We start from the raw sequence: 27,997 nt of genomic DNA on the forward strand, positions 1-27,997 counted from the left end.
ATCTCTTGTTGATGTTCAATTCAATTTATTATTTTTGATCGGAATGTTTACTGCCATAATCATACACAGTAACGAAACAAACACATAACATTATAGTAAATTTATAAATTATGATGTGTTTCAACGTGCTCCTATTTTCACTCTCTCCCTTAAGTGCCTTTTTGTTTGCTTCATGGAGTATGATTTTGAATTGAATGTGTTAAAGTTGGTGTTTGAATGAAGATCAATTGCAACAGTGGTGGAGGCCTCAGATGATAAAAGTTGGAAGCGAGAAAAATGGCCTCCGAATGTTATGTGAAAATGATGAAGCGTGATGATTGAAAAAAAGAAAGTTAATGAAGCCCTACGCGAACGCTACTCCATGGATCAATTAGAGAATGATGGACCCAAATCAAAGAGAATGGTAATGGTGTCTTGTAAGATGTCAATCGTGAATTACAAAATGGTGAAACAGTTGGAGCGGTTTGAAGATCATGAGAAACCGTTCCTCCAATTTTTTAAACTGTTTTTTATTTTATTATTTATTTATTTTTTTAATTTTTAATTTTTAATTTTTAATTTTAATTTTAAATTCTTGATATTTGATTTTTATTAAAAAACCGAAATATAATTAATAATTATTATTAATAATAATTTTTTAATCTAAAAAAATAAAAAACAAAAAAAAAACAAATTAAAGAAACATTTTTAATCCCTTTTTATTATTATTTAAGACAGATTATTATTATCCTTTTTATTTAACATTTATTTTCTTTTGAATTTTTGGAAACAATTTTTTTAAAATCACCCAGACGAAATTGAGTGTTGACACATTAAGAATGGAAAGCAAAGAAGATGAAGCATGGAAGAAGCACGCCACTCATAGGGGGGATCTAAGCCAACCAAGTCCTAGAGATGAGTGATGGTGTCGCCACTTGCAAGCAAGATAAGGCAAATGTGAGTTCACTTCTAGGAAGGAGAGCTCACGAAAAACACAATGGTTGAAACACAATAGTTTAGCAACAAAATGATCAACCCTTTTACAAGACAAGGAGCAACCTTTAAATAGGAGTTCATAAGGGTCCTTAAGCAAATACACAAACATGAAAAGAACTAACAAGCAAACCCTAGAAACCTAAAGCTAATGGAGTTCTCGGCCAAATGATTGAATATGATTGGTGGATGCATTTCCATGCGGATTCTAGGCCAAAAGAGGAAGGGGACCAAGTAGCCTTCAAAGGAATAAACCAAAAAGGCAAAAGGAGACAAGGTACATGTCTACTTTTGCTTTTGCTTTATGTTTTTTTACTTTCCTCTCTCTTGCACATCATCCAAGTGCTCCAATCATCATGTGCCACCTAGCCAAGCTCTACTTTTTCTTAATTACCTACAAAAACAAGACAAACAAGGATTAGCATGTTGGTTTAAGTTAATCTAATCTTGGTCAAAAGGTCAACTTGGGTCAAAGTCAACAAGTCAACCAAAATAAGTTAACTCTAAACCAACTTAGGGAATTCAAACTAAAGAAATGCAAAACAAAGATAAAGATGATGGAATAGAAGACTCCTCTCTAGACATGTTTCTAGTGATCCTTCTTGAGGGAGCTTCTAAGGAGGTGGTGGTGGTGGTCACGCCTTCATCACATGGACCCTTGTTGAAGTCTTTGGAGCTTCAAAAAAGTCTCCCTCCTATAGTAGGAAGGAACAAATCTAGCGCGCATCAAAGTTTTAATGCCCATCCAAGAGGCCGCGGGTGGCTCTTGGTTAATATTGTCCATACACAATTGATGCCACCATGTCATGGCATCTAATACTATATACAATTGTGAACTAACAAATGGAAAGTTTCTCTATTAAATGATATATTTGATCCAATTCAATTCAAATTTTTCATTCTACAATAGGTAAAAGTGCTAACGTGTCAATCAACCAGAATTAACAGCGTTTAAAAAAAAATTCAAAATGCTGAAGTTATCTCTCCTTTTCTCTCTCTCTCTCTCTCTCTCTCTCTCTCTCTCTCTCTCTCTTTTCTTCTCATGTCTTTCCCGCTCACACACACACACACACACTCTAGACTATTCAGCTTCTTCTCAACCTTCCTATTTTCTCTGTTTTTCTCACGTGCAGACAACACCTCTTCATCTTCCTCTTTTCAACTGTTTCAAATGAGAAGATCTGAATATATCGTTTTTGTAAGCAGATCTGAAGATGTTGTATCTCTTTTTTCGTAAGTGTTATCACCTTTCTCAAGCAAGCAACTAATTTTCTTCTTATATTTTGTCAGATCTAACTTTTTCAAGTGTTTTTTTACAGGTTTAAACCTAGAAGTCGATTTTATTTTGAGTTTTCTTAAGCGAACAACTCATTTTCTTCTTATATTCTGTCATATCTAACTTTTTCATGCGTTTTTTTACAGGTAAGAACCCAGAAGTCGATTTTATTTTGAGTTTTCTTAAGCGAACAACTCATTTTCTTCTTATATTTTGTCAGATCTAACTATTTTTTGCTTTTTTTTACAGGTTTAAACCTAGAAGTCCATTTTATTTTTAGTTTTCTCAAGCGAACAACTCATTTTCTTCTTATATTTTGTCAGATCTAACTATTTTTTGCTTTCTAACAACTCAATCCTTTCTCAATTCTCAGATCTAACTATTTGTTTCGTTTTTGTACAGGACTAATATGGTTCACTGCGACATTTGGTTTTATTACCCAGATTTCATTTTCATTTTTACCTTTCTCAAGCAAACAACTTATATTCATCTTTTATTTTCTCATATCTAACTATTTTTTTGCGATGATGGTATTTTCTAGGGTTGCTACATGTCTTATATGGTTCACTGTGACAGATTTAACATCAGGTTTAAAAAAACTTTTTATCTAACTATTTTTGGCGTTTATGTACTTTGATCTAACCGTTTCTTATATTTTTCTTCTGTTTACAGGCTTCAAATCAAGATTTCAAACTGATTCAAGAGTCTTTTTCGCTGTACAACGTAACTGGTAAGTAATTTGTATCAAAATCGACCTTTTTCTTTACCAATTTATCTGTATTTTTTCACCTTTTACAAGCAAACCCTTCATCTTCTTCAGTTTTCTACCTTCGACTCTCTTTGTGTCATTTTTTTTCGTTCATGGTATTTTTTAATAATGCATTCTATCAGCAAATCTCTTTATTGTTACTCGATTTACATTTTTATTTGGACATTTTTCAAAGAGTTCATCATACACTATATTTTTTCAAAGTTCTACACGAAAAAGAGTTAACCTGTCAATCAGTATTCAAACGCATTAAATTTTGAACTGCTCGAGATAATGATGAATAAACTGCTCCATCATCTGCCACACGTTATAATTATTAAACTTTATTATATTCCAATATTAAATACACCATCCTGAAAAAAATCAACATTACTAAATTACATTAAATAATTCTTCTTATACTTTTACGACGCTTCATAATTCTTTATTTTTTATTTAACGTATTATTTTTGAATTTGTATTTATTAACATGTACTTTTACCACTTCAGACTTACCAGTATGTACGGATACTTCCAACAGCTATGACTTCTCCTATTCTTTTTATATATATATTGCCTATGTTTACCAATTCAAAGTCAGACATATGATTTTTCTACTGTTAACCATTTTGTTCTTTTACAATTTTACTTCATCACCAACCTATTCTCCTGCAATGGAACCCATGCCCACACCATAATCCATACTTTCTTCAGAAATGGTTGGCGGATTCATTTCTATGTTTTTGAAAGACCAGGTATATTTTTTGATCAAACTCATTTATTTTTGTTATTTATATATATTTATTTCTTTATTCTTAACTTGCTAATCTTTTAAGGACTTTGGACACGTCGACCGAGTCTTCATAATCTTGATTGCTCTACGTAATATTATTATCACTCGAACGCTTTGATTACCAATACCTCTCTTCACAGTCCAAAAACGCAACTTCCTCTACAATTTTCAACTTATCTTCTTTTTCTCATACTCATCTTGGTTCATTTGTGTATATCATATTTACAAAAGTGCTTTCCATTACACAAAGGTATGCATCTTTAACTTATAGATTTTTATGAACAACACGCTTTTATGTTTCATCATCTTTTCTGTTTCATCATCTTCTATGTTTCATCATCTTCTCTGTTTCATCATCATCATCATGTTCTTTTTTTATCATATTCTCCGTTTCATCATCACCAACTTCTTCTCCATTACAAAAAGGTATTCATGTTAAATTTTTACTTTTTTATCAACCACACTTCTCTTCACAGTCCACATAAAAAAATATGTTTCATGATATTCTCTTTTTCATCATCATCATAACCATCATCTCCTCATTTCATCATGTTCTCTGTTTTCAATGTTTTTTAAATATTTTATACCATCTACTTAGATGATGACGACACAATGCATACTCGGTGATCAATCCATACTTGCGAGCAAGTGGAAGGGTGGATTCTTTACTATGTTCATCGAAGAACAGGTTTTTTTGAATTCATCACTTATAAATTATTCACCATTATTCTTCTATGTTGAATTTAAATAATATTTTGTTGATGAACTTTCTTTTTTGTCAATGATTTTGGTGATGTCAACCGATTGTTTGTCATCACATTAGGCCGTGAACTGGTCCAGTTTGGACAATTTCTGATAACAAGGGTAATATGCACCATGTTACCTTCAACATGGATATTTATAATCCGAGGATTACTGATGGCTGGTGTGATATAAGAAAATTCTATGACTTAAAACCACCGAGACTATGTTACCTAAGGCATACTGGAAATTATGTTTTTCAAATACACCTTTACGATCACTGTTCAGAATCAACTTTGCAAAAATTTCAAAGTCATGTTCGATAAAATCTTCCACTCACAATGTCAAAATTAATTCACTCTGAGTTCCTCCTTTCTAAATACAACTGTAAATCAAGCTCTCTGGTGACCTTTCTTACCTTTTTTTTTTTTTTAATTTGTATACCATTATTTATGTCTTCTCTTTATCTTCGCTTTAATATAAATTATTTTTTTTTCAAATTATTTAATTTTTTTGTTTCCGCAGGATTTGAATTCAGACCTATGTAAGTATTTTCGCAATAGTAATTTCTCAGAAATTGTGCTTTGCGGTCCAAAAGCAGAAGTGCAATGCAAGTTGTTAATTAGAGCTAAATCGGTGAAGATAGGCAGTGGATGGAAAAAGTTTTGTCAACTACATGGACTAGAGGAAAGAGATATAATACTTCTTGAGGTTGACAGTGAAAAAGCAAACAAGGATGTGATTGTGCTGCTTAATATATATGAATCTTATCATGGCCACTAAAATCATCCATGAACAATATTATTTTAACGGATTACGTATTTTGTATGACCACTGTAATATTTTGTATGAATTATTATAGACCTTTATTATATATATATATATATATATATATATATATATATATATATATATATATATATATATATATTTTGGTAAATCCAACTTTTGAAATCTGATATAATTGTAACTGCTACATATCTTCTTCCATATACGAATATCTTTGCCAGTTAATTCATGTCAGACACCAAAATGTCATATCATTGATTTTGCCTTTTTAAAATAAATATTATATTTTAAAAGATAACACCAGAATTTATTTCATATACATCTCATTTATTAAAATTTCAACCAAAACTTAATATGATTTTAAAAAAGTAGATTGATATGACTTTTGCACTGCTCGAGTACCTTTATTAATTGTTTCCACATTTTTTTCTGTTGTACCAATCCCTCGTATGATTACCTTTTTTATTATAAGAATATAATTTTTTAGAAAATTTGATATTAGATATTATTAAATCAATGCATCCAACACATTTGTCTTCTCTAGGAAGTTTCTCGCAGTATTGTATGTCATCTATTTTGTATCTATTTTGTTCTCATCAAGTATATTGTGTACTACACTTTTTTGTTCACTTTTTGTAGAATTTAATTAATTATTATTCAGCCAAATAACTTTTATCTTTTCTCTGGCAAGTCTGGATTCATACAAACCATCTTCGCACATTGCTTCTTTCTTTATACAACCATACTTTTTTTCAGATCTTCGTTGTTTCCATATTAGTGATTCAATTAATGGTTCACTGCTCAATACATCACGCGAAGAGGTAATGTTTTCATTTAAAAGTAAGTTGTTCATGGTTCATCTTCATCAGAATGATTTTTTTTCCTTTTCTATGAAACCTGTGAATAAATCAATTGCAACAGATTACTGGTTTCTGACATCAATAACTGTTTTTCGCAGTTTTTACCTCAATATGTTAGTAAGATTTCTGTAAACGTAGGTCAAAAGTTTTTTTTTTTTCTATTAACATCTCATGTCTATTACTCCATGTTTGCAAATTAGTTAATGCTTTTGTACTTCTTGCTTTCTTTAACCATTTCAAAGTTTTTAATCCAATAACATATGAACCTTTACTTTTTCAAAAATTGCCAAATCCATGTTATCTTTATTCCTTAGCCTTCTTTTACTATCCTTGACCAAACAAATATATATTACTCTATACCTGCTTTGAACCTTTTATTTATTTGTATTTGTTTTATTTTTCTGAATTAAATTTTTTAATATTAATTATTATCTTCTTGGTCTGAGTTTAAATATGTCACCAATCTAATACTCACTTTTTTACTTCTCATTTCTTCAATATTGTTGTGTTGAGATCAACATGTCTCTCTTTGAAGTTCAAAAGCAAAGTCAAAATGTAAGCGAAGTTACTCCAGAAAAGGAGAACTGGAATATCATCGTTAGGGTGATACGTTCATGGTTCGTTCCAGATTTCAGTAAACAGAGGTGTTCTTTTTCCATGGAGTTGGTTATTCAAGAAAAAGAGGTTATTATTCTTCTAATCTTTACCATCATTGTTATGAACAAAATATGTGTATCTTAAACATCTTTATATTTATTTTATTGAGCTATTTCAGGGTTCTAAATTACATGTTTCCATCAGACGTACTCTAATTTACAAATTTCAGATTGAAATTTCTGAAGGTCATGTTTATGTCATCCAAAATTTCAGTGTTGCTCCCAATTCTGGAATATACAGAACTATGCACCACCCTTATAAGATTAATTTCCAGTTTGGTACAAAAGTTAGTTTGCTTCATGGTAACTTGGTTCCTGATCTGAAACCACAATACACACCTTTGTCCTTATTGACAACCACTGGATTTGATACTGATTATGTAGTTGGTAAGTTAATATTTTTAGTTTTTCTACCATTCATATTTTTTAGTTCTCAACAATTATTTTGACCTTATATGATTTCACATTTAATAATTTTTATTTAGATATATTGAGATTACTGGTCGAAGTGGGTACTGAAAGAGAATTGCAAGTTGATGGAAAGACAACAAAATTAAATGTCATTGCAATAGAAGCTGATGGGTATTTTATTTCTATGCTATACTACATACCTTTCTATTTCTGTTTAAATAATGATTTCACATAACATTTATTGAATGTTTAGGTTTCGAATAGAATGTACTTTGTTTGGTATTTATGTGGATGAACTGAATGTATTTCTTTCAAGTGGAGAAGTACAAAATTCTGCTATAAGTATAGAATTTGCGAAAGTCAAAACTTTTCAAGGTAAACTTCTGTTATTACTTTTATACATTTGTTATATTACAATTTATTCCATGGTACTTTGACATACACTATCTTTTTAAATATAGATAAGGTTCAAGTTCAAAATTGTAAGTTCTGCACTAGGATTAAGTACAATGTTAACTTCAAGGAAGCATCTGAACTAAAATCAAGGTAATATTCAAATTGTTCTTCATTTTTTTTCAAACTTTATAATTTTTTATTTAATCCATTTTTGTAACTTTAATTTCTATTGCACAGAATGTATGAGAACAATGAATCTCCCTCTCAAGGATTAAAGCAGCTCTCTCAGACTTCCAAACATACTGTGGAAGAAGACTTTTTAACTCTTACACCTAGGACGACCATTCAAGGTCTTAAAGATTGTAAAGAGGTTAGAATGACTTCTAAATTCTTACATGAAATTTTTTTGTTCGTAATACCTGTTTTCATTAGTCTTTTTTATATTCAAAGGTTGGCACTTATATATTGTTTGGAACCATTAAGCATATCTTGGGTGAGGATGACTGGTGGTATACGGCTTGTGTTTGCAACAAATCTGTTTATCCAGATTCAAAGATGTTCTTTTGCGAGAACTGTAACAAGCATGTTATAAAAGTCTTTCCAAGGTTAACTTTACCTGTATTAAACTTAATGTCCATTTACATATATATGATTATAATTTAGACTTTTGTTAATTAATATTTTTATCTATTTTACAGATATAGGATTAAGATTCGAGTTATTGACTCATCCGATTCCACCACATTTGTGCTGTTTGATAGGGATGCAACCACCATTTTTAAAAAAACTTGTGCTGATATGTTAGACTCTCATGATAAGGTATACTCTTCAATATATCCATTTATATATATACATACACAATGACAGTGCGATAAATATTTCTGAATATGATATTAAATTATTTTGTTATCGTAGATGAATGCTTCTGGAAATTTTCCTAAGGAATTTGATGAGTTAGTTGATAAAAGTCTGTTGTTTAAAGTTGAAAGTAGGAATAATCAAACTTTCAAACTTGAACAGTCTTGATGATGATATAATTCAGAAGTTCAATGATTCTTCGATGAAACCTGTGGTAATATATAATTTAAAATATAAATTTTACATTCAAGATTTTACATATATTTAAGTTCTTAATCATTTAATTTTCTTTACCTTTTTGAAGGATGTTTATGTTGGCAATGGTGAGTTTAGCAGGGGAAAACAACGTGTAGGCAATGAGTCAACTGTTGATATTGCAGAGGTATACAAATTTCATAAATTTCAATTTTTTGTTAATGACTTATTATTTTATTAATGTTATTTCTTTTTAACGTGTACTATAGGATTTATTAGTCAGATTCACCAAAGAAACAATTGAGTGTGGATCTCAATCTCTTGACTTAATCAAAGATACTACAACGAATGAGGATGGTAACAATTCACTTAAGAGAGAATCTACATAGAAGACTGCATCACTTGAATCCATCGAAGAAGACAATATTCCATTGAAGCTGCTAAAAAGAAATATTAAGAAGGAAAAATTAGTTATTTTATATATTATTTTAGTTTTAATATTTGAAGACAATTTGTTTTATGTTTGACAATTTGGGACTGTAATATGTCTACGCATGGATCTGTCTTTAATTTTCTTTAAACTATAACTTTGATGTTAAATTTTATGATAACTATATTATGCTTTTATTTGTTACAATTTGTATACTTTTATTTTTTTCATCCACTGGTTTGTAAAATATTGTTGACATTTTTCAAGTATTGTCAACAAACTTGACTACCAGCTACATAAAAACTTATCAAAATTGATATTATTTTTTACCATGAATTCATGAAAGTAGAATCGAATAACTTTTTGCAAAAAGGAATTTAGAAATTCCAATTTATTAGTTATATTTATTTTCATAAATGACAGATATATTTTTCTTCAAAAACCGAATTTAGAAATTGCATTTCTTATTTACATTCCTTTTCATAAATATATATATATATATATATATATATATATATATATATATATATATATGGCAAACCAATTAAATGTTGACACATTTTAAGTTATGATAACAAAATTGGCTGCCATACACAAATTTGAATCATTTTTCTTTGTAAGGGTTACTAAGTTTATTAAATATATAGATATACGTCAATTTATATTCGATTGATCCTAATATATATATATATATATATATATATATATATATATATATATATATATTATATAGAGATATATAGATATATAGATATATGTATCTAATTTTTGTTGCTACTTTATTCTATCAAACATATTTAATATTATATATAAATATCTTAATTTTATTATATACTATATTATATTATGATATTATTATATTTATAAAATATTTTATAACGTAATATTGTCTTTTTAATCGTTTGTCCGTTTTCCAAAATAATAATTACATTACTGTTTTGCAATCTAATTATAATCGTTCCGTCTTTTCATGTGGGATTTTTCTTCTATAAATATTCATCTCCACTCTACCATCAAAATCACACTTCAAGATAAGTTCAATCATATTCTCCATTTGTCCAACTCTATTTCTACTTTCATTCTGAAAGTCCAAGCAAATGGAGAACAACTTCAACGAAGAAGTTATTAATAGAATGAGTAAGTACCAGTTCTCTATTATTCACCTTCAGGATGAGGTGCGCCTTTGGTAAATATTTGCATACATTTTTGGTTTTACAAAAATTCTTCTACTCTTCTTATTTGTGTGACGGATTTCAAATGATATCATCATTTTATCTTCAACTAATCTATGTTGTTGTTCAAAAAATTGTATCTTTGGAGGTTTTGGGTTTGTGGATCGTGCATTCGCCATTCTGTATGATCACGATCTTGATCGTCAATGGACGTTAACAGATGTTGAAGGCAATAGACATGTCGTAACTTATAACAAGAATTTACAGAAACCAATGCTAATTGGAGGATGAAATGATTTAAGGGACCTTTATCAACTACACGATAACCACACTATTTATTTTGGATATGTCGGTTATTCTTGCTTCCAGATCACTATTTTTCCAAGTAAATGCAAACATTTATCTATTGGACGTTTTCTTAAAAGACTTCAAGCAGATGAACCACTTTTCAATGGACCGAAGTTGCATTTTTGCATATTTCTAAATCCAAACCAATGCCATGCTAGCCATCTGGTGAGATTCATTTCAGTTACTCGGTGGATGTTTATTTGATATTTATATTTATGTCTTCTAATTCTTTTAAACAATTTAATCCATTTTGAATTCTTTAATTTCATTCAATGTGTTAGGATTTGCCAGCTGATTTTGGCAATTATCTTTGTGAAGGAAGATTTAAAAATATTTTTCTTTATGGACCGCGCAAAATAGTGAAGTGCAAACTACTCTTGAGAAATCATCCAAAGAAGTCTAACAAAATAGGAAGTGGCTGGAAGGATACTGCTCATGGATTTGATCAATCTATTGACTTGGTGTTTGAAATTGACTAGATGAAAAGCAATCAGAATGTCAAAGTGCTTACATATTGTAATCTTTAATTTTCAGTTTGTTTTATGGTGTTATTTGGAACTGCCGAGTATAAATAGTTTTCTTTTCATGTCTGCTACTTAGGTAGTTGTCAAGCTACAAGTTTTTATATTTTCAGCAATGCATATGTATAGTTCTATTTTGTTATTAATGGAATTTCTTTGAAGATTGTCTCAATTTCTATGAATTCCAATAAAAAGTTTATTCTAAAACTTTAATTCATCGAGTTTAATTGAGACATATTATAATTTAATGTAACATAATGAAATATGTTATAATTAAACATAATGAAATATGTTATAAGTAAACATACATGTATGGATGTATGTTGGTTTAGTATATGCAGACACTAATTCTATGTTATAATTTTCAGACATAATGAAATAAAAATTGCAGATACTTGCTATGAAATTGTACTCTTTGTTGTACTATATATAGTATTGCATAAAAAAGACGTGTTGTAGTACCTACATAAAAAGCAAATGTTTTGTTACCTGCAAGAACAAATCAACTATGAAAGAAGTACTATATATATGAATGATTCTGATCTATTACCACTCAACACTGCATGCTCTTTCTATTTTTAAACTTTGTCTACTACTAAAAAATTTTTGTAGTCTTACAATTGCTTCCTATCACCATTACAAATAATTTTCTTTCCAAAATGGTGATTAGAGGTACAATCTCCCAAAAAAAGTTTAAGAAAATCATTCACCAATATAGTAATAAAATAGAAAACACTTTTTCATCCATTGAGTCAACTTATCTTTGTTTTTGCTTATTCCATTGACACCTTTAAAAGTATTCCATATGTTTTTTGCTGAAATGGAGAAAAACAATTGTAAAAATGCAAGGCTGAGGAGGAAGTTGGTGCTACAACAAAGGTTGAATGCAAGAAGTAATCAACATTCATGTAAGTTTCTAACATATACCTTGAATTTTGACTACAGAATCTGTTCATCAAACATTTATTTTAAAAATTCTGCATTTCTATGTTTATATCTTCTTTGCAGATTACAAAGAAGAGACTGCAAGAAAAAAATCAAAAATCGCCAACCATTCTTCTCAAACTATCAAAATATCAGGTTTTCTTTTTATAATTATATTGAAAATCTTTATTTGGATTTGAACTTGACAACATAGACTGATAATCAAATATCTTTGTTGTGTTAATGACAGATAAAAGAAGTCAATCTGAAAAATTATTCCAGAACACTATCCAAAGGAAGCCATTACAAGAGTTGGATCTTAGTAAGTATTCTTCTTTTTACCTATTTCTTTAGACATTGTTGTTACATGAATGACTGAAGTATGGTTGTTTATTGTTGGACATTCAATGCTGCTACAATAATCATTTTTCAGATCTGCAAAACAACTAAAACAACCTTCACAATATTAATTTAATATTTCAGACAACAATTGGTAAGTTATCTTGGTTTTTTTTTCAATATTATTAATGAAATATCATTTTAAGAAATGTTAAACAAATTTTTATTTCAATGCAGTGCCTAAAAATAATATATCAAATTCTTCCACTACTTTAGTTGAAGATCCAATCCAAATAAACTTAATGACTTCACAATCCGCAGCTTCTACTATAACATACAATACTCCTTGCGGTAAATTTCTACATTCAGCTTTATTTCTACATTCATCTTTATTGTAATTAGAGGAAGATGACAATTTCTAAAATTCTATTAATGTTTTTTAATGAATTCAGTTGTTAGCAATAACATTCACAAAAATTATGGACAAAATAATTACAATTGCAGTGCAGGTAAGTAGGTTCTTATTCATATATACAAATGTTCATACTCAAAATGCCAATGAATGTAACATAATTGTTTTAATAATTCTTTTCCATAGGTGGCACATCTCAAGTTGTAAATGATTCATATTTTGTCTCTAACAATAAAGTTGTCAAATACCTTTTTCAAGTCATACAATCACTTCATAACATATTCAATCTTGATGATGAAACAACAACAAAACAACAGTGTTCAGACACAACAAATGATGATTCAGCAACAATAACACATGAAGGTAATACAGATATTGAATTGCTAACTTATTGATGTCAATAAATTCCTTTTTTAAATGATTACTTACTTATCATTTTACTAATATTGTAGGAGATAGTACAAGTACTACAATTACAAATGAATTGTATTGGAAAGGGGAGTTACAAGGTAATATGACACACAATTGTACAGAATTTCAGAGATAAAATATGCATTTCAGGCTAATGCTTTATGCTGATGTTTAAAACTACTCAATATTGGAGACCCTTGCTTGGAATGTGATAACGTTGTCGTTGACGCGATCAAATTAATACTACTTATCTATAACAACTTCAGTATTGTTAAGAAAGTAGTCAACAAAATAGTAAGGGTAAAGTAACCCAAAGTCGTCTCCCAACGAACACGGAATTGATTTTTAACAAGTTAGTTCTTATAAAACTATACAAGAGTTAGTCAAATAAAATTTTAAAAATATGAGGGATAAAGATTAAGAGATAAAATAAGATATAAACAATAGTAAAGAAAATAGATTGATTCCATTGCTTTTTCAAAATAGATTCATCATCGGCTATCTAAAGATTATTGCTCAATTAATTATTGTTGTAGATTTACAAATTAATCAATGTAAAGTCTCAATTAATTTGTTGGCGTTCTCACTTTTAACCAAAGTACAGTCTCAATTAAAAGTGAGAACTTTTAGATTATCCATAGTAAATTCAACCAAAGTACAGTCTCAATCAAATTTACTATGCCTAATCATGTCTATTATTTTATCTCCTCACCAAATAAAAAGCTTAATTAATCAAAGTAAAGTCTCAATTAATTGTAGTTAGAGTAAATACCTTTAACCAAAGTAAAGTCTCAATTATTGGTAAAAACTCATTTAATCATATGAAAGTTTCTAAATAAAATCAAAGTCTCAATTCAATTTAAAAACCCTTGGACTCATATGACCAACATGCATATAGATTTAAAATCATTACTTCTTACGTGATTCAAAGATAAAAGACATAGATGAATGAAAACCTCAACAATAATAAAAAGAACAAAGAAATTATTTCATTCTAACCTCAGAATCCATAATGAAATTACAATGGAATCAACCCAAGAAGTTTAGCAATCCATGGAATACAAAATAAGAATAAAAGAATAATAAAGAGAAGAAAAGAGAGAGAAAGAAATTAGGTCCCCCTAAGGGTTCCTAAATTCCGAAGTGCCGAGCTTGTTCTTTCTGCTTCTCCCTTGGCCTCTTTATATAGGAATTGGACTAGGCTTTTATGTTGCTAAAATCTCTCAAATATCTTTTAAAATAAAGATAAAGATAAATATTTAAAAATATTTGGAGAGATATAGACTATTTGACAAATATAATTGGTTGATGATATCAATATCTAATATAATTAAATTAATTAATTAATTAAAGATATATGATAAATTATCACAAATTAGTATTTGTATTAATTTTCCAAATCAACCTTTTGCAATCTCCTTAAATTATCTTCTAAATAATCCAATATCTTCAAGATATTTTTGTTTGTTGTGGAACTAAAAAGATTCAAGAAGATCTTGTCATATTTAAAAAGATTTCGTAGTTATTATCTTTTAATATTTTATGATATAATTAAATAAGATCATTATTTAAAAATATCAAATAAAATATCTAAGATATATTTTTCCCAAATTATCTTCTATCATAAAGATAAAGAAAATCGCAAGGTCCAATTTTTTGTTGCTCTCTTCTTGGCTTAGCCAAACTTCTTCACTTTTTCAAGCTTTTCTTGTCGTCTTCATGGAATGCTTGGCTTGGATTTTTGTGATTTTGATAATTTCCTATTCTTGGATTTATCTTTAAGGTGTCATGAAGCTTTGAGCAATTTATTTCCACACCTCCATGAGCTCAACTTAGCTGCAGTTGCACTAACACACCTCAAAATATCCAAAGAAAATTTATGCAACTAAAAAGCTATTTTTAACATGCTTTTGTACCTCATGCTCAATAAACCCAATTATAGTAAATCCCAATTAAATCAATCTTTAAGCACTCAAATTCAATTAAATACCCAGAATTAAACATTAAATGAGGGCAAAAATACGCACTCATCAGAATGCCAATACTGTAAAGCTCAACTGTGGTATGAAGAAAGAGCAGAAAAAAGTAACACATCAAAGGAAGTTTAGTTCTCATTATGTTGTCAAAAGGGAAAAATGCAAATTCCACTATTAAAAAAACCACCTAATCTTCTTGAAGGTTTGTTAAATGGTGTAGATCATAGAAGAAAATTATTTTTACAGAATATAAGAGTATACAATAGCATGTTTTCATTTACTTCAATTAGTGGTAAGATAGATACTTCAATGAACAATGGTTCTGCTCCACCACAATTTATTCTTAGTGGTCAGAACTATCATCGTATTGGAAGTTTATTGCTAGAACATGGATCAAAGCCAAAGTTTGCACAACTTTACATATATGATACCGAAAATGAAATGAGTAACAGACTAAAGCATTTCAGGTTAGTTAACAGATCAAGTACTTTGCTTAAATGAAATATTTAAATACATGTGTTCACATTTCTTTTCTTTATTATGTTTTAGGTCTAACAACAAGGAATCTGATATAGATCAATCATTGGTTGCTGATTTGATTCAAATGATTGACACTCACAATGTTCTTGCGAAATCTTTTAGAAGAGTAAGAGAATTGTCACTGCAACATATGGAATCAGATTTCACACTAAGACTATTAAGAGGCAGAAACAAAGACCCTAGAGTCTACAACACACCTTCATGTGATGAAATAGCTGCTCTAATAGTTGGTGATTTTGGCAATATGGATGTAGGCAGAGATATAATTGTCAACAAATGTTCTGGTGAATTAACAAGACTACATGAAACTCACACAGCTTTTCATTCCACTTCAATATCCTCTCATGTTTCCATATGGAGAAGATGGTTATCAAGAAGATATTCCAATAAGAGAATCTCATTCAAGAAGTAAATCCAGGGTGAGAATTAGAATTTCGTTGCGAGAATTTATTGCATTTAGAATACAACAAAGATCTATAGAACCTGCAAATATTGTGAATGCATGCCGATTATTCCAACAGTTTTTGGTTGATTGCTATACAATGGTGGAAGCACAACGATTGTCTTTCATTAGAGCTAATCAAAAATTAATTCGTTGTGATATTCTTAATGGATTACAAGAGGTTGTTAATAGAGGAGAGATAGATCCTTCTTTAATTGGAAGACGTATTGTACTGCCTACTTCATTCACTGGTGGTACAAGATACATGTTCAACAATTGTCAAGATGCTATGGCAATTTGTAAAAACATTGGATATCCTGATTTGTTCATTACTATAACATGCAATGTCAATTGGAGCGAAATAAGAGACTTTGTTTTAGCAAAAGGGTTATCACATTCAGATAGACCTGATATTGTATGTAGAGTCTTCAAAATGAAGTTGGATGAAATGATGACAGATTTCAAAAAAATGACTTCTTTGGAAAAACCATTGTAGGTATGTTCTATAGGAAGTATTATAGATTATATCGATATTTATTAAATTATATTTTTAAAACTATTTTATTTGTTCTGTTATATATGCATGAATGTACACAGTAGAATTCCAAAAGAGAGGTTTACCTCATGCGTATATACTTTTATGGTTGGATGGAGAAAGCAAATTGAAAAATTCAACTGATATTGATAAAGTAATATCAGCTGAATTGCCCAATACGGATTTGTATCCCAAATTGGAAAAAAATGTAGCAAGTTACATGATTCATGGACCATGCGGACCTGCGAGATATAATTCACCATGCATGAAGGAAGGAAGATGTTCCAAATTTTATCCTAAAAAATTCACATCTTCAACTTCTATTGATGAAGATGGATATCCATGCTATAGAAGACTTGATAATGGTAGATTTGTTGAGAAGAATGGAATTAAGCTGGACAATAGAAGTGTTGTTCCTTACAATCCACGTATTATCAAGCTCACGTCAATATAGAGTATTGCAACAAGACCAATTCAATAAAATATTTGTTCAAATATGTCAACAAGGGTCCTGATAGAGCTACTCTTAAAATAAGCAACAACTCTGCACAATGTGACAAAGAAACCATTATTGATAAGATCAAGAGGTATTATGATTATAGGTATCTATCACCATGTGAAGCCGCTTGGCGAATATTTGCTTTTGACATCCATCACAGATGGCCTCCTGTTCAGAGATTGACATTCCATCTTCCTGGCCAACAATCAACTTTGTTTAAAGATGATGATGATATTAATGTGATTTCAACAGATACAAAAATGCTAACACAATGTTTCTAGTTTGGTTTGAGGCTAACAAAGTTTATACACAAGGAAAAGAATTGACTTATTCTGAATTTCCAAGCAAATTTGTGTGGTTTGCTAAAGAAAAAGAATGGAAACCAAGGAAGAAAGGCTACAACATTGGTAGACTTACTTATATTCCTCCGGGCTCTGGAGAACTTTATTATTTGAGGATATTACTCACCATTCAAAAAGGTTGTATTGATTATGAAAGCATTAAGACCATTGATGGGAAACTTTATGAAACATACCAAGATGCTTGCTATGCTTTGGGATTGTTGGCTGACGATAAAGAATATATTGATGCAATCAAAGAAGCAAGTGAATTTTCTTCTGGGTATCAACATAGAAGATTATTTGTTACTTTGTTGTCCATGAATACAATTTCTAAATTAGATATAGTTTGGAATTCTACATGGAGTATCTTATGTGATGGAATTTTGTACCAAAAAAGAAAGGAGATGAACTTACCAGGTAACTTATATTGTGATTTATTTAATTCAATATAAATATAACTTTTAATTGCATTATTTTGTTCATGCAGGTCTTGAAATTGAGACTGCTGAATTACAAAAAATATGTCTCATTCAAATACAGGAAATGCTAATGTCAAATGGTAGATGTTTGAAAGATTATCCTTCATTACCTCAACTTGATATTTCAGATGTACAAACATTCAATAATAGATTTATTGTTGATGAGCTGCAATACAATAAAGAAGAGATGGCAAAAGAACATGACATTTTGTTTAAAGCACTCAATGATGAACAAATTCATGTATATCAGGATATCATGACAGTAGTTGTTTCAAAGAAGGGAGGATTCTTCTTCTTATATGGCTATGGTGGTACAGGGAAAACTTTTATGTGGAAGACATTGTCAGCGACTCTAAGAAGTAAGGGCATAATTGTTTTGAACGTAGCATCAAGTGGAATTTCTTATTTACTAGTTCCTGGTGGAAAAACAACACACTTTACCTTCTGCATCCCACTGTTAATTAATGATGAATCCACTTGCAACATAGCGCAAGGTAGTCTCCGTGCAAAACTTCTGATGGCAACCAATTTAATTATCTGGGATGAAGCACCAATAATAAATAGAATGTGCTTTGAGGCATTTGATAGAACACTAAGAGATATTATGCGAAATGTTGATGATGCCAATAATGACAAACCATTTGATGGCAAAGCAGTTGTCTTGGGAGGTGACTTCAGACAAATTCTACCCGTTATCAAGAAAGGATCTAGGTTTGATATCATCAAATCAGCAATCAACTATTCAGAGTTATGGAATTGTTGTAAAGTGCTAAAACTGTCCAAGAACATGAGATTAAGTACTACAACAAACAATCAAACAACCAATGATATCAAAGAATTTGCTGCTGCTGATTATAAATACAGATTTACCTTTATTGTCATTGGTTGAATTTGTCTATCCTCAATTTGTGGTTAACATGATGAAGCCTAATTATTTTGATGATGGAGCAATCTTGTGCCCAGCTAATGATTCTGTAGAGCAAGTAAATGATTTCAGATACACCTTGCCAATCTAATGAACAAGATGAAGTTCAATCTGAATGGTTTACATCTGAATTTTTAAATGATATCAAATGTTCAGGGATACCAAATCATAAACTCAAGGTCAAAACAGGTGTGCCAATTATGCTCTTGAGAAATATTGATCAAGCAAAAGGTCTTTGCAATGGCACAAGATTGCAAGTCAACCATTTGGGAAAAAATGTAATCTCTGCAACTGTAATTACTAAAAAAAACATTGGTGACAGGATTTTTATACCAAGAATGGATTTAGTGCCATCTGATTCAGGATTGCCTATCAAATTTCAAAGAAGACAGTTCCCGATTTCCTTATGCTTTGCAATGACGATTAACAAAAGTCAAGGACAAACACTTTCTAGAGTGGGCCTTTATCTTCCACAACCTGTATTCACACATGGCCAACTATATGTTGCTATTTCTAAAGTGAAAACCAAGAGATGATTGAAAATACTTATATTGGATGAAGATGGAAATGTCACAAACACAACTAAAAGTGTTGTGTACAAAGAAATTTTTGAAACTCTTTGACAAACAAGACATTATAGGTATGTAATTTATAATTTTGTTTTAATTTGAAAGTTTGTATAAATATAGATGCAGGATCTATTGTTATAATTAAAATATTTGTTATAATTTTGTTGTGCAATGCATGATCTATTGCCTAAAGTCCAAGGCTTACAAGGAACATCATGCTAAAACAAAGGCTCATTAAAAAGTAATAAAAGTTGTGTACAAAAGGAAGTTATGAAGTTGATTAACAAAAAAGACATTATAGGTATGTAATTTAGTCTTCTTTTATTGTTATTTTTTTAAAGACATTATATTATAATCATATAGGTTATTAAATACCATAAAACCACTTGCTATTACCAAAAATATTACATTTAAAAAATCTCGTGCGTTGCACGGGTAGAAAGACTAGTAATCTTCAAATTCTAAAACTACCAAGTCTACTTGCTCTTGATCATTAACTAAATGAATATTAAATATTTGGTCAACTTTTTGCTGCCATTCAATGTAGAAGTTTGGGTCATTTTCCCCCTTGAACTTTCGAATCTTGATTGGTGGAGGTTGTCTTTGTGGGAGTTGATTGCGCCTTCCACCACCATCATGGTCGTGCCTTCTTCTTCTTCCACCATGGCTAGAGTCCTCGGAAGAGGACCTCCTCCTTCTCCTCTCATCTTCTCTAAGCTCAAGTCTTTGAATGTGCTCTTGTAGGAAGATCTCACTTTGTCTCATATCCGCCCTCAATTGATCAAAAGTTTCCCTTCTACTCACTTCAATCTCATGTAGGATGTTGGCAAGGGTGATTTATTCACTTTCTTGGGCCATAGGAGTCACCATGGGAGGGGAATAAGGTGAAGCTGATTCCTCCTCCTCTTCTACCTCCAAGATTGGATCTATATTCATGCTCCTACACCAAAACTCACCAAAAACCGAGACAAGCAAGATGTTAGATAATAAAACAAGCCAAACCCGAGACCAAGTGTGGTCTTCACAAGCACCCAAGTGTTTTTTATCACACTCCCAAAGCACACAAGCAAGGCTAGCACTCAAAATCCTTCCAAACAAGTGAAAACACCTTAAAAAAAAGATTAAAACCTTTCAAAAGCAAAACAAGTGGCTCGGCCACAACACTCTAGGAAAACAAGGAAATGAAAACAACTAAGACAAAACAAAGATTACCTAAAGACAAGCAAACAAAGCTAAAAAACAAGAAAGTTTAACTTCTAAGGAAATTTTGTTTTAAAGACAAAACTTGACCAAGACTAAAGCAATAAAAAAAACTTTTAAAGACTCTATGGAAAGCATTTGAACAAGCCAAGATTATACCTCAAATTATGCATACACCAAGTGATATCGCTGTCGTTAGGCGATCAAATTACCACCACTTAACTTTAGCAACTTCAGTATTGCCAAATTAGTAGTGAACAAAATAGTTAGGGTGAAGATAACCCTGAGTCGTCTCACAACGAATACAGAATTGATCTCAAATATTTGATTCTCAAAAATGCAATTAAAACTAGCAACTATAAAAATAGGGGGATTTTGATGTGCAAAGAAAATGACACGGAAGATTGTAAACACAGTAATAGTAAATAGGTCAATTCCACTGCTTTTTCTAAATAAGATTCTTCATTGGTTATCTAGAGATTATTGTTAAATTAATTATTGTTGTTGATTTACAAATCAATCAATGTAAAGACTCAATTCATTTGTTGGCATTCTCATTTTTAATCAAAGTAAAGTCTCAATTAAAAATGAGAATTGTTAGATTGTCCATAGTAAATTCAATTAAAGTACGAAAACTTAATTAATCAAAGTAAAGTCTTGACTAATTTTAGTTAAAGTAATTACCTCTAATCAAAGTATAGTCTCAATTATTGGCAAAAACTTATTTAATCAAATGAAAGTTTCTAAATAAAATCAAAGTAAAGTCTCAATTTAATTTAAAAACCTTTTGACTCATATGATTAGCATGCATGTAGATTTAAAATCATTATTTTCTATTCGATTAAGAAGCAAAGGACATAGATAAACAAAAACCACAACAATAATCAAAATAACAAACACATAAATTCATCTAACTTCAGAATCCAGTTAAGAAATTACAGTGGAATCAACCCTAAAAGCTTAGCCCTCCATGGCTTTGATGGAATACATGATGATATGAAGGAAAGAAAATAAAAGAAAGAATGAGAGATGTGGTGGAGACGGTATCTGCAAAAACCAAAGAGTTCTAAGTGTCTAAGTTATGTGTGTTCCCCGCTTCTACTCCCTTAAGTCTCTTTATATAGGCTTCCACTGGACTTTGGGCTTTATCTGTCAGTTGCTAAGATCTTTTATTTTTATTTAATTAATTAGCAACTTAATTCGTGTCCAATTTCCAATTCTGCCCCTCTTATTTAACCATTTTTGCAGTTTTGACCAGAGTTGACTGCTGACTTTGACCAGAGTTGACTGCTGACTTTGACCAGAGTTGACTGTTGACTTTGACCAATTGACCAGTGTTGACCAATTTGACCAGAGTTTGACTGCCTATCAGATGCTGACACGTGGCGCATAGTGCACTTTCTCTCTCCAGACTAGGGTTTGCTGCGTTTAGGGTTTCATGGAGGCTTGTGGGTGCTGCAATAGCGCGGCTGACGGCGCGGCTCCTCCTTCTCCGGCGAGCTCTTCTTCTCCGATCTGGCTGCGCGAAAATGGTGGTTGATGGTATTTCAGATCTGCGTCGGAACTGTGGTGGTGTTGCAAGCTTCTATGGAGTGCGATGTGGTGATGTGCCCTGCTGCGGTGCGCGTTTCTGGTTCTAGCTCTCGGTGGCTCGAGGTTCAGATGTGGTGGTGGTGGATCTGTATCTGGTTTGATCTGCGACGGTGGCTGCAGAAATGGAGCAGGTGCAGGCGCGGTACGGAGAAGATGGAGGCGGCGCGGTGCTGCAGAGGTGATGAACGCTTGCGGGAATAAGAACTCGTGGTGGCTTCCATGGATGGTGGAGTTGCTCCTGCAGCGTGGTTGCTCGCGTGGAAATCTGCTGGTGCAGTGATGGTGTTTTGCGGTGGTGATTGAACGCGAGCTGCAGTTGTGCGAACGAAGAGGATGGTTGTCGTGGAGGTGCTGCGGCGTGGTGCAGTGGTGTGCGATATTGGCGCGAGGGTGGCAGCTTCTCTTCTCCTCTAGTGGTGGCGCGTCGCGGTGTAGCTGCTGTAATGGAGGTTGCAGGTGCGGTGGCCGGCGAGAACGAAGAGGTGCAGTGGTGTTGATGGTGGCTGCCATGACTGGTGGCGGCGTGGTGAAGATGATGAAGACTGTGCAGGTTTGTGGCTTCACCGGCGAGAAGGAAGATGGTGCAAGGTGCGGATATGATGGTCGCGCACTGCGGTGGTTTCCGGCTTCCTTGGCTGCTGTGTGGTCTCCAGTGCGATGGTTGATGGTGGAGAGGCGGTGGATGCAAGCTGCAGGTTGGTGATGCGTCGCGGTGGCCGGCGAGGAGATGGTGGCGGCGGATGCCATGGTGATGGAAGGAGAGGAGAAAATTAGGGTTAGGGTTTCATTTTGGGAGATGGTGACGTGGCAGAATTTGATTGGTCAATTTGGTGAGTGGAGGATTATGACACGTGTCAGCTTATGGTTGGCCTGATTCAAAAGGTGGGGATTGCCACATGGCATAATCTGGTTGAGTGGAGTTTAAGTGGTAGGAGGGTGCAACTTAGTGAAAACTGGGGTGCAAAATAGGTTTTTGGTGGTCTACTTTAGAAGGAGTGTGCAAATAAAATCTGGGGGTGCATTTAGCTCCTGATTTATTCTTTTCCAGAATTTCCTGATTTTGGACTTATTTTGTAACTTTGAATATTTTAAATCCACACTATTAATGACCAAAAATAAATTCCAGCTGCATTAACAAACGTTAGAATATCCAATAATATTTTATGCAACTAAAATCAATTTTTACGCCACTTTTACCAAACTTACTCAATAAATCTAATAATCACAAATCCTAATTAAATCAATCTCTAAGCACAAAAAATTCAATTAAATCCCCAAATTTAAATATTAAATGAGGGCAAAAATTTGAACTCATCACCAAGAAAGACCATAACCAAGTTAAAGCATGGAACTAATTTGCCAATTTCACCCAAAATCCAAGTATAAAATTTGGTAGCATAACACCTAGTAAAAATGTCCAAATGGATTCACCAAGCAACACATTAGCTCTCAGCCAAACTGTTTTTGGTCATGAAAATAATTTTTCTTTTCAAAACTAGGTACTTAAGATGATGAGAAGGATATTTTAGGGTGTCTTGAACACTTAGTTCCTTAAAAATTAGGTCAAAATCAATTACAAGGAGCATGCTACAACAAAAGGCATAGATCTCATGCAATAGTTAGAAACAAGAATAAGAAAACTCAAAGAAGCATATGACATATGACTCAAGCAAAAGTTAGACACATTTAAAGACTCAACATGACATACACAAAGACACAAACATGTAGCTATCATGCATTTAAACTCATGGATTTGAGGCTCAAATACTAAGCATCAAAAGACATGTTATCCAAACACATTTAAGAGTTTAAAGAGGTGCAAAAACCGTAGCCAAACTGCTACAACATAACCTGAAAACGTTGATTCCCATATTCTTGGCAGATCTGACCTTTGCTCACTAATTTGATCATAACTTTCTCCACAAAACTTCAAATGCGTTGATTCTTTTTTGTATGGAAACTAGACTCAAAGATCTTTCTTTTGACACCAAAAACGTAATTTTTGGACCGCTGAGCGGGTGCAGTTGAATGTTTTAAAATCGTCACGTTTTCTGCCAGCATTATTTTTGTGTGTCATGGAAGTGGATTTGAACCATAACAAGATAGCTACAACAAGACAAGGTTAGCACATGAAAAACACCATATTCAAGATAGCCTAGGCTCTAGATACCAAATGATGAAGGATTATCTTGTTTTCTTTTAGGGTTATGAATATGGTGAAGTTGTTTAAGAAAGCTTTTTGAAAATTCCCACTAGACATTAAGATAGCAAGCTATCTAGATGTGAAGGTTCATTTCTCAAGCTCATGAAAGGAAGAAGAGAGTTGGATTCAAGCTTAAAACACACACGGAAATAGCAACACTTAAAGAAAGAAACAATAAAAATGGAAAGTATAGAAGATGAACAATGGAAGAAGCACACCACTCATACGGGGGATCTAAGCCAACCAAATTCTAGAGATGAGTGATGGTGCCGCCACTTACAAGCAAGATAAGGCAAAGGTGAGTTCACTTCTAGGAAGGAGAGCTCATGGCAATGGTGGTTGAATACACAAAGTTTATAACAAAATGATCAACCCTTTTACATGTCTAGGATCACCCCTTATATAGAAGAGTTTAGGGGCCTCTAAGCAAATAAAAGATACCTAAGGATGTCTCTACAAAAACCTAACCCTAGCTTCTAGAAACTAGGTCAAATAAGGTTACAAAAATGAGAGACAAAAGAGCCAACTATGGTGTGTGCAAGGCTAATTTCGTTCTAACACAAAAGGAGACAAAGAATGTGTCTCATATGTCTCCAAAAAGTGGCCAAAGTGTGCTAAAAACAAATAAGACCAAAAGGTACATAGGTACACTTGTTTTATGCCTTTTACTTTATGCTTTATGCTTTCCTCTCTCTTCCACTTCATCCATGTGCTCCAATCACCATGTGCCACCTAGCCATGCTCTACTTTCTCTTAATTACCTACAAAACAAGACAAACAAGGATTATCATGTTGGTTTAAGTTAATATAATCTTGGTCAAATGTCAACTTTAGGTCAAAGTCAACAAGTCAACCAAAATAAGTCAACTAGAAACCAACTTAGGGAATTCAAACTAAAGTAATGCAAAACAAAGATAAAGGTGATGGAATAAAAGACTCCCTTCTAAACATGCTTCTAGTGATCCTTCTTGAGGGAGCTTCTAAGGAGGTGGTATGGTGGGTCACGCCTTCATCAGATACACCAATTAGATTGATGCAGTCTTGGTCCCAAAGCATGAAGTTAACAACCTTTTTTCCATTAGTCACTTGAATTTCAAGCTTGTATCTACAAACATCAATTCAACCATAAATAAGATTGTAACATAGGTAAACTATTACGCATCTAGTACGAATTACTAATTTTTTTTATTATATTTGGCAGGTATTACTAACCTCATTCTTGAATACTCATTATAACCAATAATAAAAGTGTTAAGAATAGCATCAACAACAACAAAAAGTTGTGAATAAAAGTTTACAAAATCACAACTACCTCTAACACAGTTAGAATCTCTAAAACACTTTTAACAACAATTTTATATATAAACCTATATATCAACATGACTAATCTGGGAAGACCCATTGTATTGACTTCCCCACTCAAAAATTTCAGTGCACAACTTCTACACATTAAACATTAGTTAGTGTTTATCAAATATAAAGCTTTATTGAATAATACAGGGGGTAATATAAAAATATTACTTTTCAAATTCCTTCCTAAATTCAATTAGTTCAACTATATCATCTCCCACTATCAACTTCAAACCATTCCAACAATTGCACAACGACACCGGACATGGACCTATACAAAATAATTTAAATTAATTCATAAATTATGCACATTAGCTTCAATAAGAATAAAGAATATAAAATTTTTTTGTCTCCATAATAAAACCTTATGCAACCTTTAACTATTCTAGAGTAAGAATAATAGTAGGATAAGGTGTTTCACGACTTTCCCTCCAATAACTCACCAATCTTATACAATATGAATCCCACAGAGTGCAACAGATTGACACACCACTAAATTAATCTATACATAATATAATTCAAGGTAGCACAAAGTGCAAGTTTTAAAAAAAAACTAACAAAAGTCATCTTCTTTTCATTACTAAAATGGGAAATTGTAGAAGTGTTGAGCTGAAAGAACGTGGTTTTCTAACATGCAAGAACGTGATGCTTTATGTGAGTGACACATGTCTAAATTTTTAAATTTTGAATTCTTTCGCGAGCATATATTTTTCTTACTCTTTTCTATGTATCAGTCACCTTCCACGCCTCTTACACACCTCCCTCATTCTTCAAATATCCAAATGCAAAACACTTCATCTTCCTCTCCCCCTCTCATTGTCATTTTATTCTCGCCCTATCTCCTCCACTAAATTTCTCACCATATTCTTTTTGTCACATTTTGGGCATGGTGGTAAGTTTCAAAGCTTGATATTTCACTATTTGCAACAAGGTTTAACACCATAAAGTTTTGGTATTTATTATTGATCTAGGATTTTTTGTCAGTTTTCTTTCAAACTACAGATGTATCATTTAACATTTTCACATCTTTTTTATCTTCATCCTTTGGACATTATTGATGCTCTTAGGAGATGAGTTGAAGAGGAAAAGACACTTGAATGGTTAGTTTTCTTTTTTTTTTCTTTTCTTTCTTTTATTTTATTTTCTGAATGTTAATTTATCCACCTCATCTTCTTTGCCTTCTTTCTATAGCATTTTGGGTATCGTGGTAAGTTTGAAAGCTCGATCTTTCACTATTTGCAACAAGCTTAATACCTTAAAGTTTTAGTTTTTATTATTAATCTAGGATTTTTTTTGGCCAGGCTTCTTTCTAACTATAAATCTATCATTTAAGGTTTTTACATCTTTGGTGTCTTAATCCTTTGAATGTTATTGGAGCTCTTAGAAGATGAGTTGAAGAGGAAAAAGGGACTTGAATGGTTAGTTTTCAGTTTTCTTCTTATCTTTCTTCTTTCAATTATTTTCTTTTCTGAATGTTAATTTATCAACCTACTCTTACTTCTTTTTATTTGGTTTGCAACCATTTGATGAGTTTTCACTTCTTGGTGTGCAAGTTGTTATATGCAATTTTGTTTGGTTAATTGATGGGTAACTTTTGATACTTACTGTTGGTGTTGGCAGGCAAGGATTTTTTTTTTATGTTAGTCCTACTATCAGAAGAGGAGTTGAAGAGTAAAATAGAACTTTAATGGCTAGTTTTTTGGTTTTTTTTCCTTCTCTAATTGTTTGTTTGAGTGTTTGTTGTTTCTATTAATCTATGTTTCAAATGAATGTTAACTTCATTGTTTTTTTTGTATATCTAAATGGATTTTTCATTCCTATCCATTAGCTCATTAGTATCATCTTCTTGAGCTACTTTATTGCTCCATATCATTAATCCATTTTAACTCCTATCTTTGTAAATATATTTGGCAAATCTCTATGTACAGGATAAGGCTAATTTTGTCTTTGGAATCTTACATGTTGAAATTGCTACAAAAGAAATGGCTATTTGTTTTTAAAATGTTTGGTCCAAATACTCCTCTAATTCTCTCTTACACCCAAAATTATTTTACTTTTATTATTTTTTTGTTTTTTTCGTACTAATCTAGCAA

At 31.8% G+C, this 27,997-nt stretch overlaps 1 protein-coding gene across 1 annotated transcript; it reads left to right on the forward strand.

Moving 5' to 3' along the window:
• The first annotated feature begins 6,698 nt into the window (after positions 1 to 6,698).
• Positions 6,699 to 18,953, forward strand: LOC146885505 (uncharacterized). Its single transcript, XM_085674958.1, has 23 exons — positions 6,699 to 6,863; positions 6,955 to 7,222; positions 7,321 to 7,417; positions 7,500 to 7,621; positions 7,708 to 7,792; positions 7,880 to 8,012; positions 8,093 to 8,247; positions 8,341 to 8,461; positions 8,558 to 8,613; positions 8,663 to 8,714; positions 8,805 to 8,882; positions 8,965 to 9,052; positions 12,175 to 12,246; positions 12,341 to 12,412; positions 12,882 to 12,938; positions 13,028 to 13,204; positions 13,294 to 13,350; positions 15,530 to 15,695; positions 15,778 to 16,018; positions 16,086 to 16,625; positions 17,253 to 17,332; positions 17,497 to 18,002; positions 18,073 to 18,953. Exons 1-23 carry the CDS (start codon positions 6,699 to 6,701, stop codon positions 18,951 to 18,953), a joined length of 4,269 nt encoding a protein of 1,422 aa, XP_085531084.1.
• The last annotated feature ends 9,044 nt before the right edge of the window (positions 18,954 to 27,997 follow it).

Source organism: Vigna unguiculata, chromosome 6 (assembly GCF_037176805.1).
Source record: "Vigna unguiculata cultivar grain cowpea cultivar isolate G323 ecotype 2 chromosome 6, ASM3717680v1, whole genome shotgun sequence".
Lineage (NCBI taxonomy): Eukaryota > Viridiplantae > Streptophyta > Magnoliopsida > Fabales > Fabaceae > Vigna > Vigna unguiculata.

Bases quoted from the DNA above. Each gene is read 5' to 3' on its own strand.
- LOC146885505 (XM_085674958.1), top strand. From the start codon at position 6,699: ATGTCTCTCTTTGAAGTTCAAAAGCAAAGTCAAAATGTAAGCGAAGTT. The intron at 7,223-7,320 runs GTAAGTTAATAT...ATTTTTATTTAG, and splicing joins TGATACTGATTATGTAGTTG to ATATATTGAGATTACTGGTC. The intron at 9,053-12,174 runs GTAACAATTCAC...TCTTCTTTGCAG, and splicing joins TACTACAACGAATGAGGATG to ATTACAAAGAAGAGACTGCA.